Source organism: Pristiophorus japonicus, chromosome 16 (genome assembly GCF_044704955.1).
Source record: "Pristiophorus japonicus isolate sPriJap1 chromosome 16, sPriJap1.hap1, whole genome shotgun sequence".
NCBI lineage: Eukaryota > Metazoa > Chordata > Chondrichthyes > Pristiophoridae > Pristiophorus > Pristiophorus japonicus.
The window spans coordinates 15,401,924-15,424,966 of record NC_091992.1 but is presented as its reverse complement, the minus strand read 5'-3'; the positions used below and the strand labels follow the sequence as shown (position 1 = coordinate 15,424,966).

Sequence of the window (23,043 nt, the reverse complement as noted above, 5' to 3'; positions counted from 1 at the left end):
AATGGCAGGCATTTATAGATTACATGGATGAACTTCAACAATTATACATCCCTGCCTGGAGTAAAAATAAAACAGGGAAGGTAACTCAACTGTGGCTAACAAGGGAAATTAGAGATAGTGTTAAATCCAAGGAAGAGGCATATAAATTGGCCAGAAAAAGCAGCAAACCTGAGGACTGGGAGAAATTTAGAGTTCAGCAGAGGAGGACAAAGGGTTTAATTAGGAGGGGGAAAATAGAGTATGAGAGGAAGCTTGCAGGGAACATAAAAACTGACTGCAAAAGCTTCTATAGATATGTGAAGAGAAAAAGATTAGTGAAGACCAACATAGATCCTTTGCAGCCAGAATCAGGTGAATTTATAATGGGGAACAAAGAAATGGCAGACCAATTGAACAAATACTTTGGATCTGTGTTCACTAAGGAAGACACATATAACCTTCCAGAAATACTAGGGGTTCGAGGGTCTAGCGAAAAGGAGGAACTGAAGGAAATCCTTATTAGTCAGGAAATTGTGTTGGGGAAATTGATGGGATTGAAGGCCGGTAAATCCCCAGGGCCTGATAGGCTGCATCCCAGAGTACTTAAGGAAGTGCCCTAGAAATAGTGGATGCATTGGTGATCATTTTCCAGCATTCGATTGACTCTGGATCAATTCCTATGGACTGGAGGGTAGCTAATGTAACACCACTTTTTAAAAAAGGAGGGAGAGAGAAAACAGGGAATTTTCGACCGGTTAGCCTGACATCAGTGGTGGGGAAAATGTTGGAATCAATTATTAAACATGAAATAGCAGCGCATTTGGAAAGCAGTGATAGGATTGGTCCTAATTAGCATGGATTTATGAAAGGGAAATCATGCTTGACAAACCTCCTAGAATGTTTTGAGGATGTAACTAGTAGAGTGGACAAGGGAGAACCAGTGGATGTGGTGTATTTGGACTTTCAAAAGGCTTTTAACAAGGTCCCACACAAGCGATTAGTGTGCAAAATAAAAGCACATGGTATTGGGGGTAATGTACTGACGTGGATAGAGAACTGGTTGGCAGACAGAAAGCAGAGAGTCAGGATAAACGGGTCCTTTTCAGAATGGCAGGCAGTGACCAATGGGGTGCCACAGGATTCAGAGATGGGACCCCAGCTATTTACAATATCCAGCAATGATTTAGATGAAGGAATTGAATGTAATATCTCCCAAGTTTGCAGATGACACTAAGCTGGGTGGCGATGTGAGCTGTGAGGAGGATGCTAAGAGGCTGCAGGGTGACTTGGACAAGTTAGGTGAATGGGCAAATGCATGGCAGATGCAGTATAATGTGGATAAATGTGAGGTTATCCACTTTGGTGGCAAAAACAGGAAGACAGAATATTATCTGAATGGTGACAGTTTAGGAAAGGGGAGATGCAATGAGACCTGGGTGTCATGGTATATCAGTCATTGAAGTTTGGCATGCAGGTACAGCAAGCGGTGAAGAAGGCAAATGGCATGTTGGCCTTCATAGCTAGAGGATTTGAGTATAGGAGCAGGGAGGTCTTACTGCAGTTGTACAGAGCCTTGGTGAGGCCACACCTGGAATATTGTGTTCAGTTTTGGTCTCCTAATCTGAGGAAGGACGTTCTTGCTAGTGAAGGAGTACAGCGAAGGTTCACCAGATTGATTCCCGGGATGGCAGGACTGACATATGAGAAGAAACTGGATCAACTGGGCTTGTATCCACTGGAGTTTAGAAGAATGAGAGGGGATCTCATAGAAACATATAAAATTCTGACAGGATTGGACAGGTTAGAGGCAGGAAGAATGTTCCCGTTGCTGGGGAGTTCCAGAACCAGAGGTCATAGTCTAAGAATAAGAGGTAAGCCATTTAGGACCGAGATGGGGAGAAACGTCTTCACTCAGAGAGTCGTTAACCTGTGGAATTCTCTACTGCAGAAAGTTGTTGAGGCCAGTTCGTTAGATATATTCAAAAGGGAGTTAGATATGGTCCTTACAGTCGAAGGGATCAAGGGGTATGGAGAGAAAGCAGGAAAGGGGTACTGAGGTTGAATGATTAGCCATAATCTTATTGAATGGTGGTACAGGCTCGAAGGGCCGAATGGCCTGCTCCTGTGTCTAATTTCTATGTTTCTATGTTTCTCCCTTGTCCACTCTACCAGTTACATCCTCAAAAAAATTCTAGAAGATTTGTCAAGCAGGATTTCCCTTTCATAAATCCATGCTGACTTGGACCGATCCGGTCACTGCTTTCCAAATGTGCTGCTATTTCATCTTTAATAATTGATTCCAACATTTTCCCCACTACTGATGTCAGGCTAACCGGTCTATAATTACCTGTTTTCTCTCTCACTCCTTTCTTAAAAAGTGGTGTTACATTAGCTACCCTCCATTCCATAGGAACTGATCCAGAGTCGATAGACTGTTGGAAAATGATCACCAATGCATCCACTATTTCTAGGGCTACTTCCTTAAGTACTGTGGGATGCAGACTATCAGGCCCCGGAGATTTATCGGCCTTCAATCCCATCAATTTCCCTAACACAATTTCCCGCCTAATAAGGATTTCCTTCAGTTCCTTCTTCTCACTAGACCCCCTAGTATTTCTGGAAGGTTATTTGTGTCTTCCTTCGTGAAGACAGAACCAAAGTATTTGTTTAACTGGTCCGCCATTTCTTTGTTCCCCATTCTAAATTCACCTGAATCTGACTGCAAGGGATCTACGTTTGTCTTCACTAATCTTTTTCTCTTCACATATCTATAGAAGCTTTTGCAGTCAGTTTTTATGTTCCCAGCAAGCTTCCTCTCATACTCTATTTTCACCCTCCTAATTAAACCCTTTGTCCTCCTCTGCTGTATTATAAAATGCTCCCAGTCCTCAGATTTGCTGCTTTTTCTGGCCAATTTATATGCCTCTTCCTTGGATTTAACACTATCCTTAATTTCCCTTGTTAGCCACGGTTGAGCCACCTTCCCCATTTTATTTTTACTCCAGGCAGGGATGTACAATTGTTGAAGTTCATCCATGTGATCTTTAAATGTTTGCCATTGCCTATCCACCGTCAACTCTTTAAGTATCACTCGCCAGTCTATTCTAGCCAATTCACGTCTCATACCATCGAAGTTACCTTTCCTTAAGTTCAGGACCCTAGTCTCTGAATTAACTGTGTCGCTCTCCACCTTAATAAAAAATTCTACCATATTATGGTCACTCTTCCCCAAGGGGCCTCACACGACAAGATTCCTACCTCAAAAGTAGTACTCTCAGGATTGCTACCAGCGCCACGTGCTCGTCAGAGTAGAAATCGCAGGATAGCTCAGAGAAGACGTGGCTTGAGGAGTGGTGCAGAAGGGTGGGATTCAAATTCCTGGGACATTGGAACCGGGGTAAGGGGTAAGCCATTTAGGACCAAGTTGAGGAGAAACTTCTTCACTCAGAGAATTGTGAACCTGTGGAATTCTCTACCACAGAAAGTTGTTGAGGCCAGTTCATTAGACATATTCAAAAGGAAGTTAGATGTGGCCTTTACAGCTAAAGGGATCAAGGGGTATGGCGAGAAATCAGGAATGGGGTACTGAAGTTGCATGATCAGCCATGATCATATTGAATGGTGGTGTAGGCTCGAAGGGCCGAATGGCCTATTCCTGCACCTATTTTCCATGCAAGTACCCCCACGTCCCACTGTACTGCAGCATTTTGCAATATTTCTCCATTTAAAAAATAACTTACTCTTTGATTTTTTCTGCCAAAGTGCATGACCTCAGATTTTCCAACATTATATTCCATCTGCCAAATTCTTGCTCACTCACTTAGCATGTCTATGTCCTCCTGCAGCCTCTTTATGTCCTCCTCACACATTACCCTTCCTCCCATCTTTGTATCGTCAGCAAACTTGGCTACGTTACACTCAGTCCCTTCTTCCAAATGGTTAATATAGATTGTAAATAGTTGGGGTCTCAGCACTGATCCCTGTGGCACCCCACTCGTTACTGTTTGCCAACCAGAGAATGAACCATTTATCCCGACTCTCTATTTTCTGTTTGTCAGCCAATCTTCTATCCATGCTAATATAATAGGCACCTTGTCAAATGCCTTCTGGAAGTCCAAATACACCACATCCACTGGTTCCCCTTTATCCACCCTGTTCGTTACATCCTCAAAGAATTACAGCAAATTTGTCAAACATGACTTCCCCTTCATAAATCCATGCTGACTTTGCCTTACCAAATTTAGCTTTTCTAAATGTCCTGTTACTGCTTCTTTAATAATGGACTCCCAACATTTTCCCTTCCTGTAGTTAACTGCCTCACGTCCCCTTAAAGGATAAGAGGGGGTCACATACATCAACTCTACCTGCGATTCTGTGGCACGTTAGTGCATTATCACACTGAACAACTGGATCAGTAGTCTAGGCAGAGTGCTTTATGCTAAACGTACTCAGCTTTGTTATAAAAGCTATTAGCCTCAGGGGAATCTTGACACAACTTTTTTTTTAAGAGCCTATTTCTGATCAGCATGGATTGCCTCAAATGGAGTCCTCCCTACCTGAAAACATGGTACAGTCACAATTCCAAAGTTGGGATGGCACACCAACCTGAGAGCCACTATGCAGCTACCTAACCATGGAAAGCAGACTGGGAATTAAGTATTCAAGTTTTCCCAGGGAAACCCTACCCTACACATCATTCCAAAGTCACAGCTCCCGCCATTTGTCATGGGGTCACTTCAGGACAGGTAGGAATGCTCCCATCTAGAGTGGCCTGGCAGGGAGAAAGACCATCTACAGAGTTTCTTCATACTCTGGACAAAATGTACCCTCTTCCTATAATTTCCTTTCCATTTTACCGCATTATTTAAAAAAAAGTAATTGCTAAAGACATTTGGATTGCTGTTTTGCCTTTGGACAAATTGCAGGAAAAAAAGTAACATCATGTAAAAAGGGGTGCAGGAATCTGGGGGTTCACATACACAATGCTTTGAAGGTAACAGTACAAGTTGATAAGGCTGTTAAAAAAAGCATACGGGATTCTTGGCTTCATAAATAGCGGCAAAGAGTACAAAAGCAAGGAAGTTATACTAAAATAAAAAACAGAAAATGCTGGAAATACTCAGACAGCATCTGTGGAGAGAGAAACAAAATTAATGTTTCAGGTTGGTGTAAACCTTTATAAATCACTGGTTACATCGCAGCTGGTATATTGTGTCCAATTCTGGCCACCATACTTTAGGAAGGATGTTAAGGCCTTGGAGCGGATGCAGAGATTTACTAGAATGGTACCATGGATGAGGGATTTCAATTATGTGGAGACGAGAGAAGCTGGGATTGTTTTCCTTAGAGCAGAGAAGGTTAAGGGGAGATTTAATCAAGGTGTTCAAAATTATGAGGGATTTTGATAGAGTAAATGAGAAAATTTTTCCACTGGTAGGAGGGTCAGTAACCAGAGGACACTGCTTTAAAATAATTGACAAAAGAATCAGAGGGGAAATGAGGAGAATTTATTTTACAAGTTATTATGATCTGGAATGCACTGCCTGAAAGTGTGGTGAAAGCAGTTTCAGTAGTAACTTTCAAAAGAGAATTGGATTTTTACTTGAAAAGGAAAACATTTCAGGGCTATGGGGAAAGAGCGAAGGAGCAGATAGATCTTTTAAAGAGCCGGCACAGGCACAATGGGTCAAATGGCCTCCTTTTATGCTGTATGGTTCGAAGATTTCTTTACAAACTTGGGAATAAAGGCCAGATGAAACAATCATGTAGGCTGGTACTACAAATTAATTTTACTTCGCACTTCAATTTCTTTTCGGTTTAAAATATGATTAAATATTTGAATTATTACGGTGATGTGTCATATTCACTGCTGTTCCAGTCCTCCCTGGATGAGTTATTGGGGAGGGGAGTAAAGTAAAGTAACTTTGTAATTAAACAGAGGATTTTTAGGTAACTGATTATGAAAAAAAATATTTTGATGAGTGAGCCAATCATATAATCTATAAGCTATTAAGGGCAAGCCAGGAGATACATCTTTCTGTAGTCAATGACTTGCCGTTCTACATTATATTAATCCCCCAAAGTATTATTGAACAGTAACACTTCTAACTGGTATTTTTTAGTTCAATTGACTTCCCTTTATTATGGCAGTAGCCATTTGTGATGAAGTAGGAAAGTGAGCAGTACTAACAAAAGCGATGTAGCTGGAATTAAGCCATTATTTGGAATGTTGCTGAACCTCGTAGGAATGCAGGAAGAGGAGTAGGCCTTTCAGCCCCTCGAGCCTGTTCTGTCATTCAATTGGATCATGGCTGATCTGTAACTTAACTCAATTTACCCGTTTTGGTTCCATATTCCTTAATACCTTTGGTTGACAAAAATCTAGCAATCTCAGTTTTGATATTTTCAACTGACCTAGCCTCAACATGACATACTGAATGCAGTAGGATATGTAACGTCATATGCTACTGCATCACATGCTTACTTTAGAACACTTTTTAAATTTTCCCTCTATCTCTTGAAGTCCCTGATTCATTCTGGGATACAGTCCTTCAGGTGCTTGGCAACCCTCCAGTACTTCGACCAAGTGCCCATTCTTCATTGGTATCAGCAGGCTCTCCCTGTGGAGGCATTGCAGCCAAACCTTATCCTTTCATCACCTGATGTATACATAGTGCACTTTCTAATGAAGGTCAAAGGACACCAATCAGGATGGGGAATCCAGACTGATTTTTTTTCTCATCGTTAGTCCAGGGATGTAGAGGTCAACATAGTGCCACTGCTGCTAGTTGAAACTAGTTAACAGACCAGAAAGAAAGAAACAGCTTGCATTTATATCACGACCTCCCAAAGTACTTCATGCACAATTACATTCTTTTGAAATGTCGTCATTGTAATGTAGGGAAATAACCATGGGTCGAACCTGAACCATTCCAGAAATCTCTGGTTTAGTACCACATGGGCACAAAGTCATTGAAAGTGGCCTTGGAATCTCTTTACATGACATAAAAATGTAATCACATGGAGAGATAGACCTGTGATGTAGCAGTTTAATTGCTTATTTGGCATGAGCAAACTCCCAGCAGTGGATGGCACTGAAATTCACTAACCACATGTTGAGTTTTATCATTTCTCAGATGGAATGCATAGTAGGATCTTAAAAATGACAGAAAAAACAGACACTTTTGGCTATCATTAAGGACACCTCTAGTTAGTGGACTCTCAGATCATCACTTACATAAGAACATAAGAAATAGGAGCAGGAGTAGGCCATACGGCCCCTCGAGCCTGCTCTGCCATTCAATAAGATCATGGCTGATCTGATCGTGGACTCAGCTCCGCCTCCCTGCCCACTCCCCATAACCCTTTATCCCTTTATCGTTTAAGAAACTGTCTATTTATTTCTTAAATGTATTCAATGTCCCAGCTTCCACAGCTCTCTGAGGCAGAGAATTCCACAGATTTACAACCCTGTAAGAGAATAAATTTCTCCTCATCTCAGTTTTAAATGGGTGCCCCTTATTCTAAGATCATGCCCTCTAGTTCTAGTCTCCCCCACCAGTGGAAACATCCTCTCTGCATCCACCTTGTCAAGCCCCCTCATAATCTTATATGTTTCGATAAGATCACCTCTTATTCTTCTGAATTCCATTGAGTAGAGGCCCAACCTACTCAACCTTTCCTCATAAGTCAACCCCCTCATCTCCAGAATCAACCTAGTGAACCTTCTCTGAACTGCCTCTAAAGCAAGTATATCCTTTCATAAATATGGAAACCAAAACTGCACGCAGTATTCCAGGTGTGACCTCACCAATATCCTGTATAGCTGTAGCACGACTTTCCTGCTTTTATACTCCATCCTCTTTGCAATAAAGGCCAAGATTCCATTGGCCTTCCTGATCACTTGCTGTACCTGCATACTATCCTTTTGTGTTTCGTTCACAAGTACCCCCAGGTCCCGCTGTACTGCAGCACTTTGCAATCTTTCTTCATTTAAATAATAACTTGCTCTTTGATTTTTTCTGTCAGTTTAGAGAAGTATGTAGCCTGTAAACCCTCAGTGCATCTGAAAGACGGGTAAATGTGAGTGGAATCAGGTAAAAGAAAATAGCAAAATCCAGTATATAATACAATCCACTTACTTCCAACTGGTTTTGTTGCTCTGTCCTGTGGTGTTGGATCCACCAGAAAACTGCCTATGTTCCTGACTTTGTTGCTGTGGCAGTACTTGTTGCTGAAGCTGGCTAAAAATGAGCATTTTGTATAATTACCACTGAAGTTATGATACTCGTTTATGTCAGCTGAAATAATTCTCCTGTCACTTTTTATTAATCACATGATTAGCAGTCTGCTGTCTGTCATTGTTTGCAATGACACCCTCGCCAGCAAAGAACAGAAAACCTGAAGAAGTACTCATGTTTGTATATATTATCAAGAATATCACACTCTCGCGTTTTCCAAGGCACCAATACATCTCAAGCTTTAGACATTATTGATAAGCTTCTATTGTGCTGTATGGTACCATTCTAATCCATCAGTGTGTAACTATCTTGTAACACATCACTGGCAATGTACTTTCTTATATATAAATATTGCAATGTAATCTAAATCCTACTTAGAGCAGACAGTAGAGCAGAGAGTATAATTTTTCAGGAAAACTCTATCTTGCTGCCACATAATGCTGACAGAAAGCATGTCCACCATCTGTTGTAAAAGCAATTGTAATAACCTTTTATTGTCACATGATGCTTACATCATGCAGACTGCTCAATTGGCATTCATGTCAAGCAGTATCATTGTAACAGTTTCCAACCCCATGGTGATACAAGTAATTTTAATTACAGTTTTCAAACACAAAACTAATTCAAAATGGCAACTGGCTAGGATTATGTTATAGAGCTGCCTGAGGTTCACTTTTACCAGAGCCCGTGAGTTTGTTCCATTTTGTAACACACTCCAAAAGGAATACGAAGAGCATGATTTGACTATATCACCAAATCAATTGGAAGAATCTCATCCAAGTAGTTGTTATCTTTGAGTGACATTCCATCTACCAGTCAAAAGATATCTGGGCTCAGACCAAGCATGTCTGCAGAGCGCCATATCCCATCCAAGCAACCAAATATTAGTATTGGCGAACTGCAATATTTAAAAAAAAAAGGCAAACTGCAACATTTGCCAAAAAGCAGAAACGCCTCAATAGATGTGTAAGATCAGGCAACTGAAAGGACTTGAAAGTCCATCTCTATAAAAGTCCCCCAACAGGAAAAGATATTGGGGCCAAAATTCACCCCAGCCTGAAATGGTCGCAACTACCGATCCTGAAGTGTTTTTTCCATCGCGTCGGATGAGGTCGCCTCTTTCGCGAAATTCAGCTCTTTGCCATTTTTTTTTAAGCAGCTCGGAAGTCGGTTATAATGGGGGCGGGAGTAAGCATTCTAGAGGGGTGGAAGTGGAGGCGGGACAGAGTCACCGCCGCTGTCAATCATTAACGGATGATATCATGATGCGTGAGCGTCACATCTCTCCCCTTCACTTAAAGGGGAGTGACGCTGCAATTTTTTAGGTTAGGTCCACTGGGCCACCAGTGAGGGTTTTGGCCGGGCCGAAGAGGGGGTGTCAGGCTGCCTGTTGGCCGGCCGATCTGGAAGTCGGCTGTCAAAAAAAATAAAATGGCGACCATGGCACTGCCAAGTCCCACACACAGAAAACAAGTTGCACCGACAGAAAAAGCTGTCGAGGGCACTGCCCGGCAGATGGAAGATTTTTAATGCTGAATTTGGCTGGAGGTGCAGTGCAGGATTGGCAGTGCGTGCTTTGATTACGCACTTAGGTCCAGTCGGCAGCAGCGGGGCAGAAGTGAGGACCACCAGAAAAATTCCCAAGCTGAATTTTGCTGGCAGCAGCCATTAGACCAGAAGTTGGCAGCCACTCGACTCCGCCACTTGGCTGCCGCTTTCTTGCGGTAAGCGGCCTTTTTGGGGAGCTGAATTTCGGCCCCATTGTTATCAGCTCCCAGGAGATGAAAATCCAAGATCAACACCAAAGCACATGCTTCAAAAAACAAGTAACAAAGATTAACAGAAGGCAGCCATGTCAATTTCCAGCATTTGGGCCCACCCTCTGAACACCTTCTTCAAAATGACAGAATCGTGTGTTGTACCTTTGTAAATAAGATCTACATGTTCAACACTGGATCTGAAAATGAAAATTCTTATCAGCGTTTAATATCAACTTTTACCAAGAATGTTTAACTCACTTACTTCCAGCTGGTTTTACTGTTTTGCCCTATGATGTTAGATCCATGGGGAAACTTCCTGTATTCTTGAATTTGTTGATGCTGAGGTACTTGTTGCTGAAGTTTGCTAAAAAGCAGCATTTTGAGTAATTAACACTCAAGTGATGTTAGAATTTAAAAATGAAGAGAGAAAAGACTCACATAGTCATTCATTTTATTTCCTGGTATCAGTCAAATAATAACATATCAAAATCTGTGGCCTACGGTAAATGATACTATTACACTAATTTGTAAAAATAATTGCCAGCTCCAATATTGTCCATATCCAAGTTTCTTCCTCAAATTATGCATTAATATATATATCGAATTCAAGATAACATCCAATATAACTATTATGTGCATATAATTTTACGTGTTCTGATCAGAATAATCTGCAATTTCTGCCTTAATTCTAAACAACAACAACTTCAATAACAACTTGTATTTATATAGCGCCTTCAACGTAGTGAGGCTTAGGCAGGGAATTCCAGAGCAAGGGGCCTAAGCAACAGAAGGCACGGCCACCAATGATTGAGCGATTATAATTAGGGATGCTCAAGAGGACACAGTAAGAGAAGCGCAGATGTCTCGGAAGGAGATTAGAGATAGGAAGGGGTGAGACCATGGAAGGATTTGAAAACAAGGATGAGAATTTTGAAATTGAGGCATTGCTTAACCGGAAGCCAATGTAGGAGAGCAAGCACAGGGGTGATGGATGAGCGGGATTTGGTGTGAGTTAGCACACGGGCAACCAAGTTTTGGATCACCTCTAGATTACGTAGGGTAGAAAGTGGGAGGCTAGCCAGGAGCGCATTGGAATAGTCAAGTCTGGAGGCAACAAAGGCATGGATGAGGGCTTCAGCAGCGGATGAGCTGGGGCAATGGCAGAGACAGGCGTTGGAAATAGGCAGTCTTAGTTATGCTGCGGATATATGGTCGAAAGCTCATTTCAGGGTCAAATATAGAGAAAGACTTGCATTTATATAGCACCTTTTACGACCACCAGACATCTTAAAGCACTTCTAAATAGTGCCATGGGATCTTTTATGTCCACCTGAGAGAGCAGACGGGGTCTCGGTTTAACCTCTCATCCAAAAGATGCAGCACTCCTTCAGCTCTGCACTGGCGTGTCAGCCTAGATTTATATGCCCAAGTGCCTGAAGTAACCAGTTTGTTGGCCTGCCTTTTCAAGTTATTTAAATCTACGGTTGCCAGTAAATAATGTTGAAAGCACTAAACAATTATGTACAACTTTGCAGGCTGCTATGCACTATTCAAAATATGGCGATTTTTGTCAGGCACCATGTAGTGAACTGCAAATATTGTGCTGATTACACACAGTTATTGGAATGATGTCAGCAAATCACAGTTTGATCTACATTTGCTTCACATCACAATCAGACATGTACTACTGAGACATTTTCTTCTGTGTGCACTAGGAAGAAAAACTGCACACATTTAGTGCACTTCATCAGCCAAAGTCAAATTGGAACAGAGTTATCATGCCTATTATAAAAATTGGACACAAAGCATGGCAAAGAGAAAACAAAAAAAAATGGTTAAATAGGCAAAGATACTGTTAGAAAATACAGGAGAGAAGCAGTAAAGACTGCCACAGAAATAAATAGTTAAAAATGTATACAGGGTATGGTTATTTTCTTAAATTAAAAAGTATGGTGGAAGTAACAGGTGATTTAGTACCTAGGCAGATCTCCCTCAGGTGATGTGCCTTCAGCATTTAGGTTTCATTAAGGCCTTCATAACCCTTCATCAGTTGTGATGAATGATGCTAACTGACATTCTGTCCAGAACTTTCTATTTCTATTTCAAATTTCCAGTGCATAGTCTTTCTTTTTATTTCTACAATGTAATTAGAAAGTAAGCTTACTGGTTTCACAATACATCCTTGGGCAACTTTAGGACAAAGTATTTTTGTGTTTTATTCCACAGTATATTTACTTAACCCTGGCTGTTATTTTGTCTTATCTGAGGGTGCAGCCAGGCCAATGGACTCACAGGCAGGTAATATTTTGTACATTTTGGAATACCTCAATGACTGGTGGAAAGTTTATTTAGCTGGATTTATCCAACACAATGAATATTCGATACCTCGCAAAAAAGCACAAAAAAGGAGAGCTATAGAGAAACATCGTGAAAGAATCTGAGAACGATGCGAGGCAAATTAACAAAGCTAGGGATACTTAAGAACTGATTTAGTGAAGGTGCGCTGTGCATTCCAGGAGCACGTCTCACTCAATTGGGTTCTGAGGCCTGAGTGTCCAATTTACAAGGCATCAAATTCAGTTCTGAAGAAAGATCATTGACCTGAAACATTAACTCTGTTGCTCTCTCTCCACAGATGCTGCCTGATCTGTTGAGTATTTCCAGCATTTTCTGTTCTTATATTAAATTCAGTAATTTTGCCAATTTTTTGAGGCTTCAAACAGAGCGTACTTGAGTGTCATTATAACATAATTGTAGTTCCACACCAAAATTCTCCTTTTCTGTGCTTTTTGCTTTTCCAAATCTGCATTATCTTTGGTGCATAAGTTCCCGCTACATTTTTACAATATAAGGCTCTTTTTGCAGGCATTTTTTCCCACAACATTGTTGCTGCTGATAGCTATATCCTCAGCAACAACCACACTGTTCAGCATGAGGAGAAAACAGTTCTGACAGCTGTAAAAGAGACAGGTATCTAGCACCTCTGGTATCTGTATCACACTTAGCCTCATCCAAGTTGCTGAGTCTTCAAACCTAGGCAGATATCCCTCAGGTGATGTGCCTTCAGCATTTAGGTTTCATTAAGGCAACAGTCAGGGTTGTGCTGCCTCGTCAAGCACAACCTCCAGACCAACTACAAGGACAGCTCTGACTGTGACTGTGAACTACACTATTAAATGTTTATGCAACATGATCCTTCCAAGGCTATTTGTCACTTCAGTCTTCAGTCTCGTGATGAATGAAATAGTGACAAGAGCCTTGTTTACCAAAAAAAACACTTTCATTATTTCCTCCAATGAAAGAAGGCAGTAGCTTGAGAGGGCTCAGCGCTTTTACATGTGGTTGGGCATTTCTAAAGTGACAGATTTCATTGATGTTTTACATCACCATCAAGATCCCTTCCGGCAACCCCATGGTGTTTATGAACAGGAAGGGCTTTCATTTCATTAATGTACCGATAGTGTTGGACCACCAGAATTGAATAATTCTGGCTGTTGTGCAACCCCCTGGCAGCAGCTACAAGGCCCTCATTTTGTGGCAATCCATCATCCCACTGCATCGAAGGAGCAAGCAAACTGGACAGCTGACGATATCATCGATATCCACTGTAGCCCTAGCTATTGACCGTATTAAGAATTCTTCAATCAAAGGTGGATCAGAGATATAATGAGATTCAAAGATTCAGAGGAGTGCTACATAAATGATTCCTAGCTTAAATAACCTTAAGTTACTCAGATAAGCTCAAAGTGCAGGGTCTATTTTCTTTTAGAGTAGGCCTGATAGCGATACATAAAGTTGGATTGTGTACCCATTAATAGATTATTTCAGTTTGACAGATTGGGGGAAGACCAGAGGACATGCATTTAAAACTATTCAACGGTTGGAATAGGCTCAATGTCAGGCAATTTTACTTTTCCCAGAGTAGTGAGCCTCTGGAATGCATTTCCAGCTTGTGCGATGTGTGCTGACTCTCTGCATACCTTCAACAGAGATAGACTGTGGTGTTTTTGGCTAGGGCAGAGATCACATCATATAAAATGTAAGCGGTTTAGCAGTTAATGTACGCATGTTAATGTGATCTGGATTGGTTTCAGTCGCCCGAGGAGGTCGGAGGGGAATTTTACAGATTTTCTTTTCCCTTATTGGACCTGGATTTTTTCTGGGGGGTTTTTGCCTCTCCCAGGAGATTACATGGCTGCTGGGGATAAGAATTGTCTAGTCATGATGCTCCAGGCACTATGAGTGTGGGGCAGGCTTGATGGATTAGCTGGTCCTTTCCTCCAGTCATTTTTGTATGGTCGACCAGAATTCTAGTGGAACTTACAACTACCAGACTCAAACAGAGATTTCAATGTCTGAACAGAAAAGGGTAGTGGAGGGGTGGAGGTTCTACCCTATAGCTATGACAAAGTGTCTAAAATGATCTATGCCTACTGTATCTTACACAATTTCACTATATAAGGAAAAACCATGCAGCAAGAGAACCAAGAGGGGCAGCTTGAAGCCTTGGTAGAGGAGGAAGAAATGGTTGAGGGTGATGTGCAGCCAGAAAGACTAGTACGTTAATCCTTAATTGATAGGACTTTTACTTAATATTATAAATGTGCCCCTGCATGAGCAGTCCTCGGGTCTTGATTACACTTGGTCCCCTTCAACAACATGCACAGCCTAATCAATACTTCCTCTACTATCATGTATACCTGTCCACCCACTGTCAGCTATATTATTATGTCCCTTTTGAAACTCATCATCATCATAGGCAGTCCCTTGAAATCAAGGAAGACGTGCTAACAGTGAGTTCTCAGGTGACTGTACAGTCCAATACGGGAATTACAGTCTCTGTCACATGTGGGACAGACAGTGGTTGAAGGAAAGGGTGGGTGGGGAGTCTGGTTTGCTGCACACTCCTTCCGCTGCCTGCGCTTGATTTCTGTATGCTCTCAGTGACGAGACTCGAGGTGCTCAGCGCCCTCCCGGATGCTCTTCCTCCACTTAGGGCAGTCTTTGGCCAGGGACTCCCAGGTGTCGGTGGGGATGTTGCACTTTATCAAGGAGGCTTTGAGGGTGTTCTTGAAACGTTTCCTCTGCCCACCTGGGGCTCACTTGCCGTGTAGGAGTTCCGAGTAGAGCACTTGCTTTGGGAGTCTTGTGTCGGGCATGCGGACAATGTGGCCCGCCCAACGGAGCTGGTCGAGTGTGGTCAGTGCTTCGATGCTGGAGATGTTGGCCTGATCAAGAACACTGATGATGGTGCATCTATCCTCCCAGGGGATTTGCAGGATCTTGCGGCGACATCGTCGGTGGTATTTCTCCAGCGATTTGAGGTGTCTGCTGTATATGATCCACGTCTCTGAGCCATACAGGAGGGCAGGTATCACTGTAGCCTTGTAGACCATTAGTGCCAGATTTGAGGGCCTGATCCTTGAACACTCTCTTCCTCAGGTGACCGAAGGCTGCGCTGGTGCACTGGAGGCCGTGTTGGACCTCATCGGCGACGTATGCCCTTGCTGATTATAGGCTCCCAAGAAATAGAAAGTGGGCCACGTTGTCCAAGGGCCGCGCTGTGGATTTTGGATGACCGGGGGGCAGTGCTGTGTGGCGGGGTCAGGTTGGTGGAGGACCTTTGACTTACAGATGTTTAGTGTAAGGCCCATGCTTTCATACACCTCAGTGAAGATGTTGACGATGGCTTGGAGTTCAACCTCTGAATGTGTGCAGACGCAAACGTCGTCCGCATACTGTAGTTCGATGACAGAGGATGGGACGGTCTTGGATCTAGCATGGAGGCGACGAAGGTTGAACAGGTTCCCACTGGTTCTATAGTTTAGTTCCACTCCAGCGGAGAGCTTGTTGAGCGTGAGATGGAGCATTGCAGCGAGGAAGATCGAGAAGAGGGTTGGCGCAATGACGCAGCCCTGCTTGACCCCAGTGACAAACTTTTGAGGGCAGCCGAAACAGAGGACACTCCATAGTCCCTCGCGGTTAACAGTGTCAAAGGCCTTTGTGAGGTCAAAGAAGGCCACGTACAAGGGTTGGTGCTGTTCCCTGCATTTCTCTTGTAGTTGACACGCCATGAAGATCATGTCCGTTGTACCCCGTAGCGGACAGAATCCGCACTGTGACTCCGGGAGGAGCTCCTCAGCCACAGGGAGAGGTTTGAGGAGGCTTCTAGCGATGACATTCCTAGTGGCCGACAACAGGGAGATTCCTCTGTAGTTACCGCAGTCGGACTTGTCCCCTTTTTTAAATATGGTCACGATTACGGCATCTCTGAGATCTCCAGGTATGCACTCCTCCTTCCAGATGAGTTCATGCATTCGAGCCAATAGTGCCTCTCCGCTATACTTTAGTGCCTCAGTGAGGATTCTATCTGATCCTGATACCTTGTTGTTCTTGAGCTGACAAATGGCCTTTTCTACCTCGTGCAGGGCTGGGGTTTTGCTGAGATGGTGACGGGTAGCATGCTGCGATTTGGAGTCGAGGACACTTGTGTCAAAGGCAGAGTCTCAATTAAGGAGATCTTCAAAGTGCTCCTTCCAGCAGGCCCTGACTGCCTCGGTGTCCTTGATGAGTGTCTCCCCGTTCTTGGCCAGCAGTGGAGTGGGGCATTGGATGCTTGGGCCATAGATGGACTTGACTGCGGTGAAGAATACTCGCATGTCATGGCTGTTGGCCAGCTGCTGAATCTCCTGTGCTTTCTCCATCCACCTTCTATTCTTTAAGTCGCAGGTTTTTTGTTGGACCTCGGCTTTCAGCTGCCTGTAGAGCTGCCTTGCTGCTCCAGAGTTGGGTTGTTGCTTTAAGTTCAGAAATGCCCTTTATTAGGCTTGCGGTTTATTGGCTCCTGGATCTCCTGGTCATTCTTATCAAACCAGTCCTGGTGTTTCCTGGTTGAGTGACCGAGCGTCTCTTCGCAGGAACTGGTTAAGGTGGCCTGGAGGGCAGACCAAGCGCTGTGGGCACTCTGCGTCTCGGGGTCATCGAGGGTTGCCAGGTTAGCAGTGAGGCGCTGGCTGTATAGAGCTCTCTTAGCTGAGTCTTTGAGTACCCCGGCATTGATTTTTCTGTGGCATTGCTTCTGTTGCCATCGTCGCATTGACGCTATATTAATGTTGATGACGGAATGGATTAGGCGATGGTCCATCCAACAGTCGTCGACTCCTGTCATGGCGCGGGTGACGCGCACGTCCTTGCGATCCCTCGCTCGAACGATGACGTAGTCGAGCAGTTCTCAGTGTTTGGAGCGAGGGTGTTGCCACAATGCCTTGTACTTGTTCTTCTAGCGGAACAAGGTGTTGGTGATGACAAGGTCATGTTCTTGGCATTTTGTCAGGAGCAGGGTACCACTGGAGTTGGTTTTCCCTACCCCCTCTTTGCCGATCACGCCTCCCCAGAGGTGCATGTCCTTACCGACTCTGGCTTTGAAGTCGCCGAGGAGGATCAGTTTGTCGTCCGTAGGGACACGGGACAGGGATTGTTCGAGGCTGGAGTAGAATGCCTCTTTGGCCTCATCTGTTGCGTCGAGTGTTGGGGCACTGATAACTGTGGTGCACTGGTTCCGGGATAGGGTGAGCCGAAGAGTCATGAGACGTTCGCTAATCCCGCAGTGGGAGTCTCTGAGGCAATCGACCAGCTCATTCTTGATGGCGAAACCAACTCCATTGTGGCATCATTCTTCCTCTGGTTTGCCTTTCCAGAAGTAGGTGTAACCTCCAACTTGTTCTTTGAGCTGGACTTCTCCTGCCCGCCGGGTCTCGCTTAGGGCGGCGATGTTGACACTGAAGCATCTAAATTCCCGGGCAACGATGGCGGTGTGGCATTCCGGTCTGTCGCTGTTGGGGTTGTCCATGAGAGTCCTGATGTTCCAGGTCCTGAACTTCATTTTGAAGGGTAGAAGATGCTTGTGCATGAGTTCTTTTAACATGGGGTGGCCGTTGCACATCGGCTACCACACAGGTTTGGCAGAGCAAGGTCTTGGTCCAGTGGCAAGTGGGTCCGAGACAACTGGAGACCAGGATCTACTGTACGGGCCTAATTACCTACGGTGGGTTGTGAGCCATAAGCTCGGCACTGAGCAGCGCCTTCAGGAGAGGTGGTGGGAGATCTGAGGTGTGATGAGGGGAGGGGATGAGAGACGCTGGGGCCCTGCTCCATTTTAGCTTCTCGAAGGGTCGTGGGAGAAGTCAGAGCGGCCGCCACCATTACCCGCGCCACATGCCCGACAGTGGCTCCGCCGCTGCTCCTCCAGCTGCTTTCGCCTCCGCAGTTTGGGCCACCGGCCGAAAGGACTACGAGGTAGCCGCCACCAAGGCCGGCTCTAAGCTGGCCGAAGAGACTCCGAAGGACCCCACCAGATCGGGAGAGGGAAGACCTGTTCCAAATATAAATAAGCATCTCCCTGACAACAGAGGCAGCGTGAGCCTGGAGCAGCTGAGGGAGATTTATAAATAAGCTAATAAGAGGATAAATATATAAGAGGATTTGGAACAGATCTGAACTCTGTCCTCCCTCTCCCTTTTGAAACTAATCTCCACAATACAGCCCAAAGAAAATGCAACCAGTTTATTTCCATCATACAGTCTTGCATATGTGCTGTTACTGTTTGGTTCACCAGTGCTTGCCCTTGATGACAGGGAGGGTATATTAAGGAATCAAGACCAAGTGAGGAACCAATTTTGTAAGTGAGGAATCCATTTTGTATTAAGTACTAAGGCTATAAGCCTGCAGAACTTTGCTGATCATGGCCATCTTCCCAGACATCACAAACAGCCTGATCACAGGGTGAAACAACACAGTAATTCCATTTAATTCTGAACTTTCATACAATTCATGCATGCTTAGAAACTAACTTATCTGTAGTATATCCATAAAATGGTACATTCTATGCTTTGCTTAATCTAAACACCAGCAGCTCCTGCTGGGCCCTGGAACTTCTTGATAAAGACTGGTACTAGTTGGGGCAAAGTGTATAAAGGAATGTATATGACGTAATACAGTTAGAAAGATATAAAAAGGACGAGATTGTTAACACGAAATTAGAAGCTGAAACTGAAGGAAGAGATCAAGAAAGTTGAGCTCAACAACTGTAATGTGTGATCTTCTACAGCAAAGGATCGCTATGTGTTCCAGGGTGTTGTCTGTGAGTATATTTAGGTAATATTTAATAAACTTGACTCCTGCATCTAGAACTTTAATTTCTGATACATAGACAAGGACTGCAGCCTCTGTCTATTCTTACAGTTAGAAAATTATTCCTTATACAGAGAGTGGTTTGAATTCATTTGCCACAACATGTTTTTGAAGCAGAGTCCATAAACTCTTCAAAGCAAATTAGATAGCTAATTGAAAAAATGTAATATTTAAGGATATTAAAAACAAACTTACCTTCAAATGTAATAAAAAGGTGCCCCAAACAGTTTTCTTTCAAAAATATTAACAACACTTTCAGAGATAGAGAAAAATGTCTAATAAAAACAGCCCAGTTGTAAAAATGTAATTTAAACATTGTAATAAAAACATAAAACATATTACCCTTTCAGAATTCCATCACCCATTTCAAATGACCACTAAAAGAACAAAAATGGGGAAAATCGCAGAATTGTGCTAGGCCCTCATTTGAATATGTTTACATCAAATCTGGGACCTTAATGAGATTTGGGCACAAAATGGGTATACGCACTCACAATGGCGCAGACAGCAGAATTGCAGCCCAGAAAAATTTCTTGCACTCCCAATTCTCCAATCCCTGATGCCTATGAAGCAATCACAGAATCAGCCCCACAAGGAAAAATGACAAAATAAAGAAAACAGCAAAATAAAAAGATTTTTTTTTTAATTAAAAAGGTTTATTAAAGCACAGGATCATTTTGATCAAAATTCCCACAACAACGACAATAGGGCAGATCAGTCATGATCTTATTGAATGGCGGAGCAGGCTCGAGGAGCCAACTGGCCGACTCCTGCTCCTAGTTCTTATGTTCTTATTATAACTTGCATTTATATAGCACCTATAATACAAAAAAAAATCCCAAGATTCTTCACAGGAGCACAAGGAAGGCAAATGCTGAGGTCAAAGCAGATGTGGGCATGTTACAGAGGTTAAAGTACGCAGTCTTTGTGATGGAGAGCATACGGGGTTGAAAACTCAACTCGTGTTATAACAGAATGCCGAAAATGTGAACAGTCTGTTTCAGCCTGTGACAGTGCTGGGAAGGTGAATCAAGTCAGTGTCAAGGGATCAGAGATTGTGGCTGGGGTTGAAGACAATAGCTTCAGTCTTTCAAATGTTTTGCTGGAAGAAGTTATGATTCATCCAACCCTAGATGTCTGAAAAGCATTCTGACAGTACAGAAGCAGTGCAGGTGTCAAGATAGATGGTGGAGAGGCAGAGAGGCAGTACACAAGAAGCTGACCCCAAGATTACAACAACAACAACTTGTATTTATATAGCACCTTTAACGTAGTGAAACGTCCCAAGGTGCTTCACAGGAGTATTATAAGACAAAAAATATGACACCAACATAAGGAGAAATTAGGGCAAAGAGGTAGGTTTTAAGCAGCATCTTAAAGGAGGAGAGATAGAGAGGCGGCGAGGTTTAGGCAGGGAATTCCAGACCTTAGGGCCTAGGCAACAGCAGGCACGGCCACCAATGGTGGAGCAATTATAATCAGGGATGCTCAAGAGGGCAGAATTTGAGGAGCACAGATACTTTGGGGAGTTGTGGGGCTGAATGAGATTACAGAGATAGGGAGAGGCGAGGCCATGGAGGGATCTGAAAACAGAATTTTGAAATCAAGGCATTGCTTAACCGGGAGCCAATACAGGTCAGCGAGCACAGGATGAATGAATGGGACTTGGTGCAAGTTCGGATATGAGCAGCTGAGTTTTGGATCACCTCTAGTTTATGTAGGATAGAATATGGGAGGCCAGCCAGGAATGCGATGGAATAGTTAAGTCTAGAGGGAACAGAAGGCTTGGATGAGGGCTACAGCAGCGGATGAGCTGTGGCAAGGAGGGAGATGGGCGATGTTATGGAGGTGGAAATAGGCGGTCTTAGGCATGCTGCGGATATGTGGTCGGAAGCTCATTTCAGGGTCAAATATGACACCAAGGTTCCGAACAGCGTGGTTCAGCCTCAGACATGTGTTAGGGAGAGGGATGGAGTCAGTGGCTAGGGAACGGAGTTTGTGGCGGGGACCGAAAATAATGGCTTCAATCTTCCTAATATTTAATTGGAGAAAGTTTTTGCTCATCCAGAACTGGATGTCAGACAAGCAGTCTGACAATTTAGAGATGGTGGAGGGGTCAAGAGAAGTGGTAGTGAGGTAGAGCTGGGTGTCATCAGCTCTACCTCACTGAAGCTGTGTTTTTGGATGATGTCGCCAAGGGGCAACGTGTAGATGAGAAATAGGAGGAGGCCAAGAATAGATCCTTGGGGGACACCAGAGGTAACGATGCGGGAGTGGGAATAGAAGCCGTTGCAGGTGATTCTCTGGCTACCATTAGATAGATAAGAATGGAACCAGGCGAGTGCAGTCCCACCCAGCTGGACCACGGTGGAGAGACGTTGGAGAAGGATGGTGATCAATCGTATCAAAGGCAGCAGAGAAGTCAAGAAGGACGAGGAGGGATACCTTTGTCACAGTCACAAAGGATGTCATTTGTGACTTTGATGAGAGCCATTTTGGTACTGTGGGAAGCACGGAAACCTGATTGGAGGGATTTAAACATGGAGTTGCGGGGAAAATGGGCACGGATTTGGGAGGCGACAACACTTTCAAGGACTGAAGAGGAAAGGGAGGCTAGTGACGGGCGGTAGTTTGCAAGGATGGAGGAGTTAAGGGTTGTTTTTTTGAGAGGGGTGATGACGGCAGATTTGAGGGGGACAGTACCTGAGGAGAGAACCGTTAACAATGTCAGCTAACATGGGAGCCAGAAAAGGAAGTTGAGTGGTCAGCTGTTTGGTGTTAATAGAGTTGAGGGAGCAGGAAGTGGATCTCATGGACAAGATGTGTGTGGAGTGGTCATGAGTGGAGATCGGAGAGAAACTGGAGAAAGATGTAAGTTCAGGCTAGGGCAAGGGGGAACCTTGGAGGAAGTTTGGTCCAATGGGCTGGGGAAGGAAGGGAAGTGGCAGAGGCAGCTGAATGGATGGTCTCAATCTTAGAGACAAAAAAGTCCATGAGCTCCTCACACTTGTTGTCAGAGGTGAGGGTGAAGGAGATGGGGAGAGGAGTTTAAGAAGACAGTTAGCAGTGGAGAATAGAAACCGGGGTTTATCTTTGCATTCCAGAATGATTCTGGAATAGTGAGCAATTTTGGCAGAGGGCAGGATCCGATAGAGCTTTACGTGGTCCAGCCAGATCTTATGCTGAATGGCTAAACCAGTTGTTTGCCATATCCATTCAAGTCTGCGTCCCTTGGATTTAAGGGAGCGAAGACGAGGGCCATACCAGGGGGAACGGCCAGGGTGAGAGAGAGTAATCGTTTTAGTAGGAACTAAGGCATCAAAGGTGGTGGTGAGGGTATGGTTGAGCAGATCGGTAGCTGCAGAAATGTCATGGTGAATGGAGGGCCAAAGGCTGGACAGTTGGGATTTCATAAATGCAGTTATAAGAGAGTTGAGAGAGAGTTTTTCTCAGGGGCGGACACAGAAGGATATAGGGTTGGGGGTTGGGTGGAAGGGGGATGTGGGTGTAGAGCGATACGAGTAAGTGGTCAGAGATGGCCTTATCTGTAATTAACACGATGGGAGCAGCTAGGCCACGAGAGATGGCAAGGTCGAGGGGGTGGCCGTGAATATGGGTTGAGGAGTTTACATGGAGGGAGACATTAAGGGAGAATAGGAACTCGTGAACTCAGAGGAGAGAGACCATGATGAATTGAGATGGAAGTTGAAATCACCATGAATGAGAAGTCGTTTGGTGTAGAGGTTGAAGGAGAAAAGCAGTGAAGATATCTCAATAATGACATTTTTATGGTACTTGTGTGGTTGGTAGAGAACGAGAATTTTAAATGAGGTGAGAGGGGTGGAATAAGGTGAGATGCTCAAAGGAGGATAAAG

The 23,043-nt window shown here is 43.9% G+C and overlaps 1 protein-coding gene across 3 annotated transcripts in view; it reads right to left on the bottom strand.

Annotated features, from left to right (window-relative positions):
• Positions 1 to 23,043, bottom strand: part of LOC139226346 (spermatogenesis-associated protein 22) — a 135,185-nt gene that overhangs the window by 49,888 nt on the left and 62,254 nt on the right. For all 3 annotated transcript variants that reach the window (XM_070857035.1, XM_070857034.1, XM_070857033.1), the window contains 2 exons: positions 10,242 to 10,343; positions 8,121 to 8,222 (listed from right to left, as the gene is read on the bottom strand). In XM_070857035.1, the coding sequence (XP_070713136.1) occupies positions 8,121 to 8,222; positions 10,242 to 10,343 (204 nt within the window). The remainder of the gene's footprint in view (positions 1 to 8,120; positions 8,223 to 10,241; positions 10,344 to 23,043) is intronic.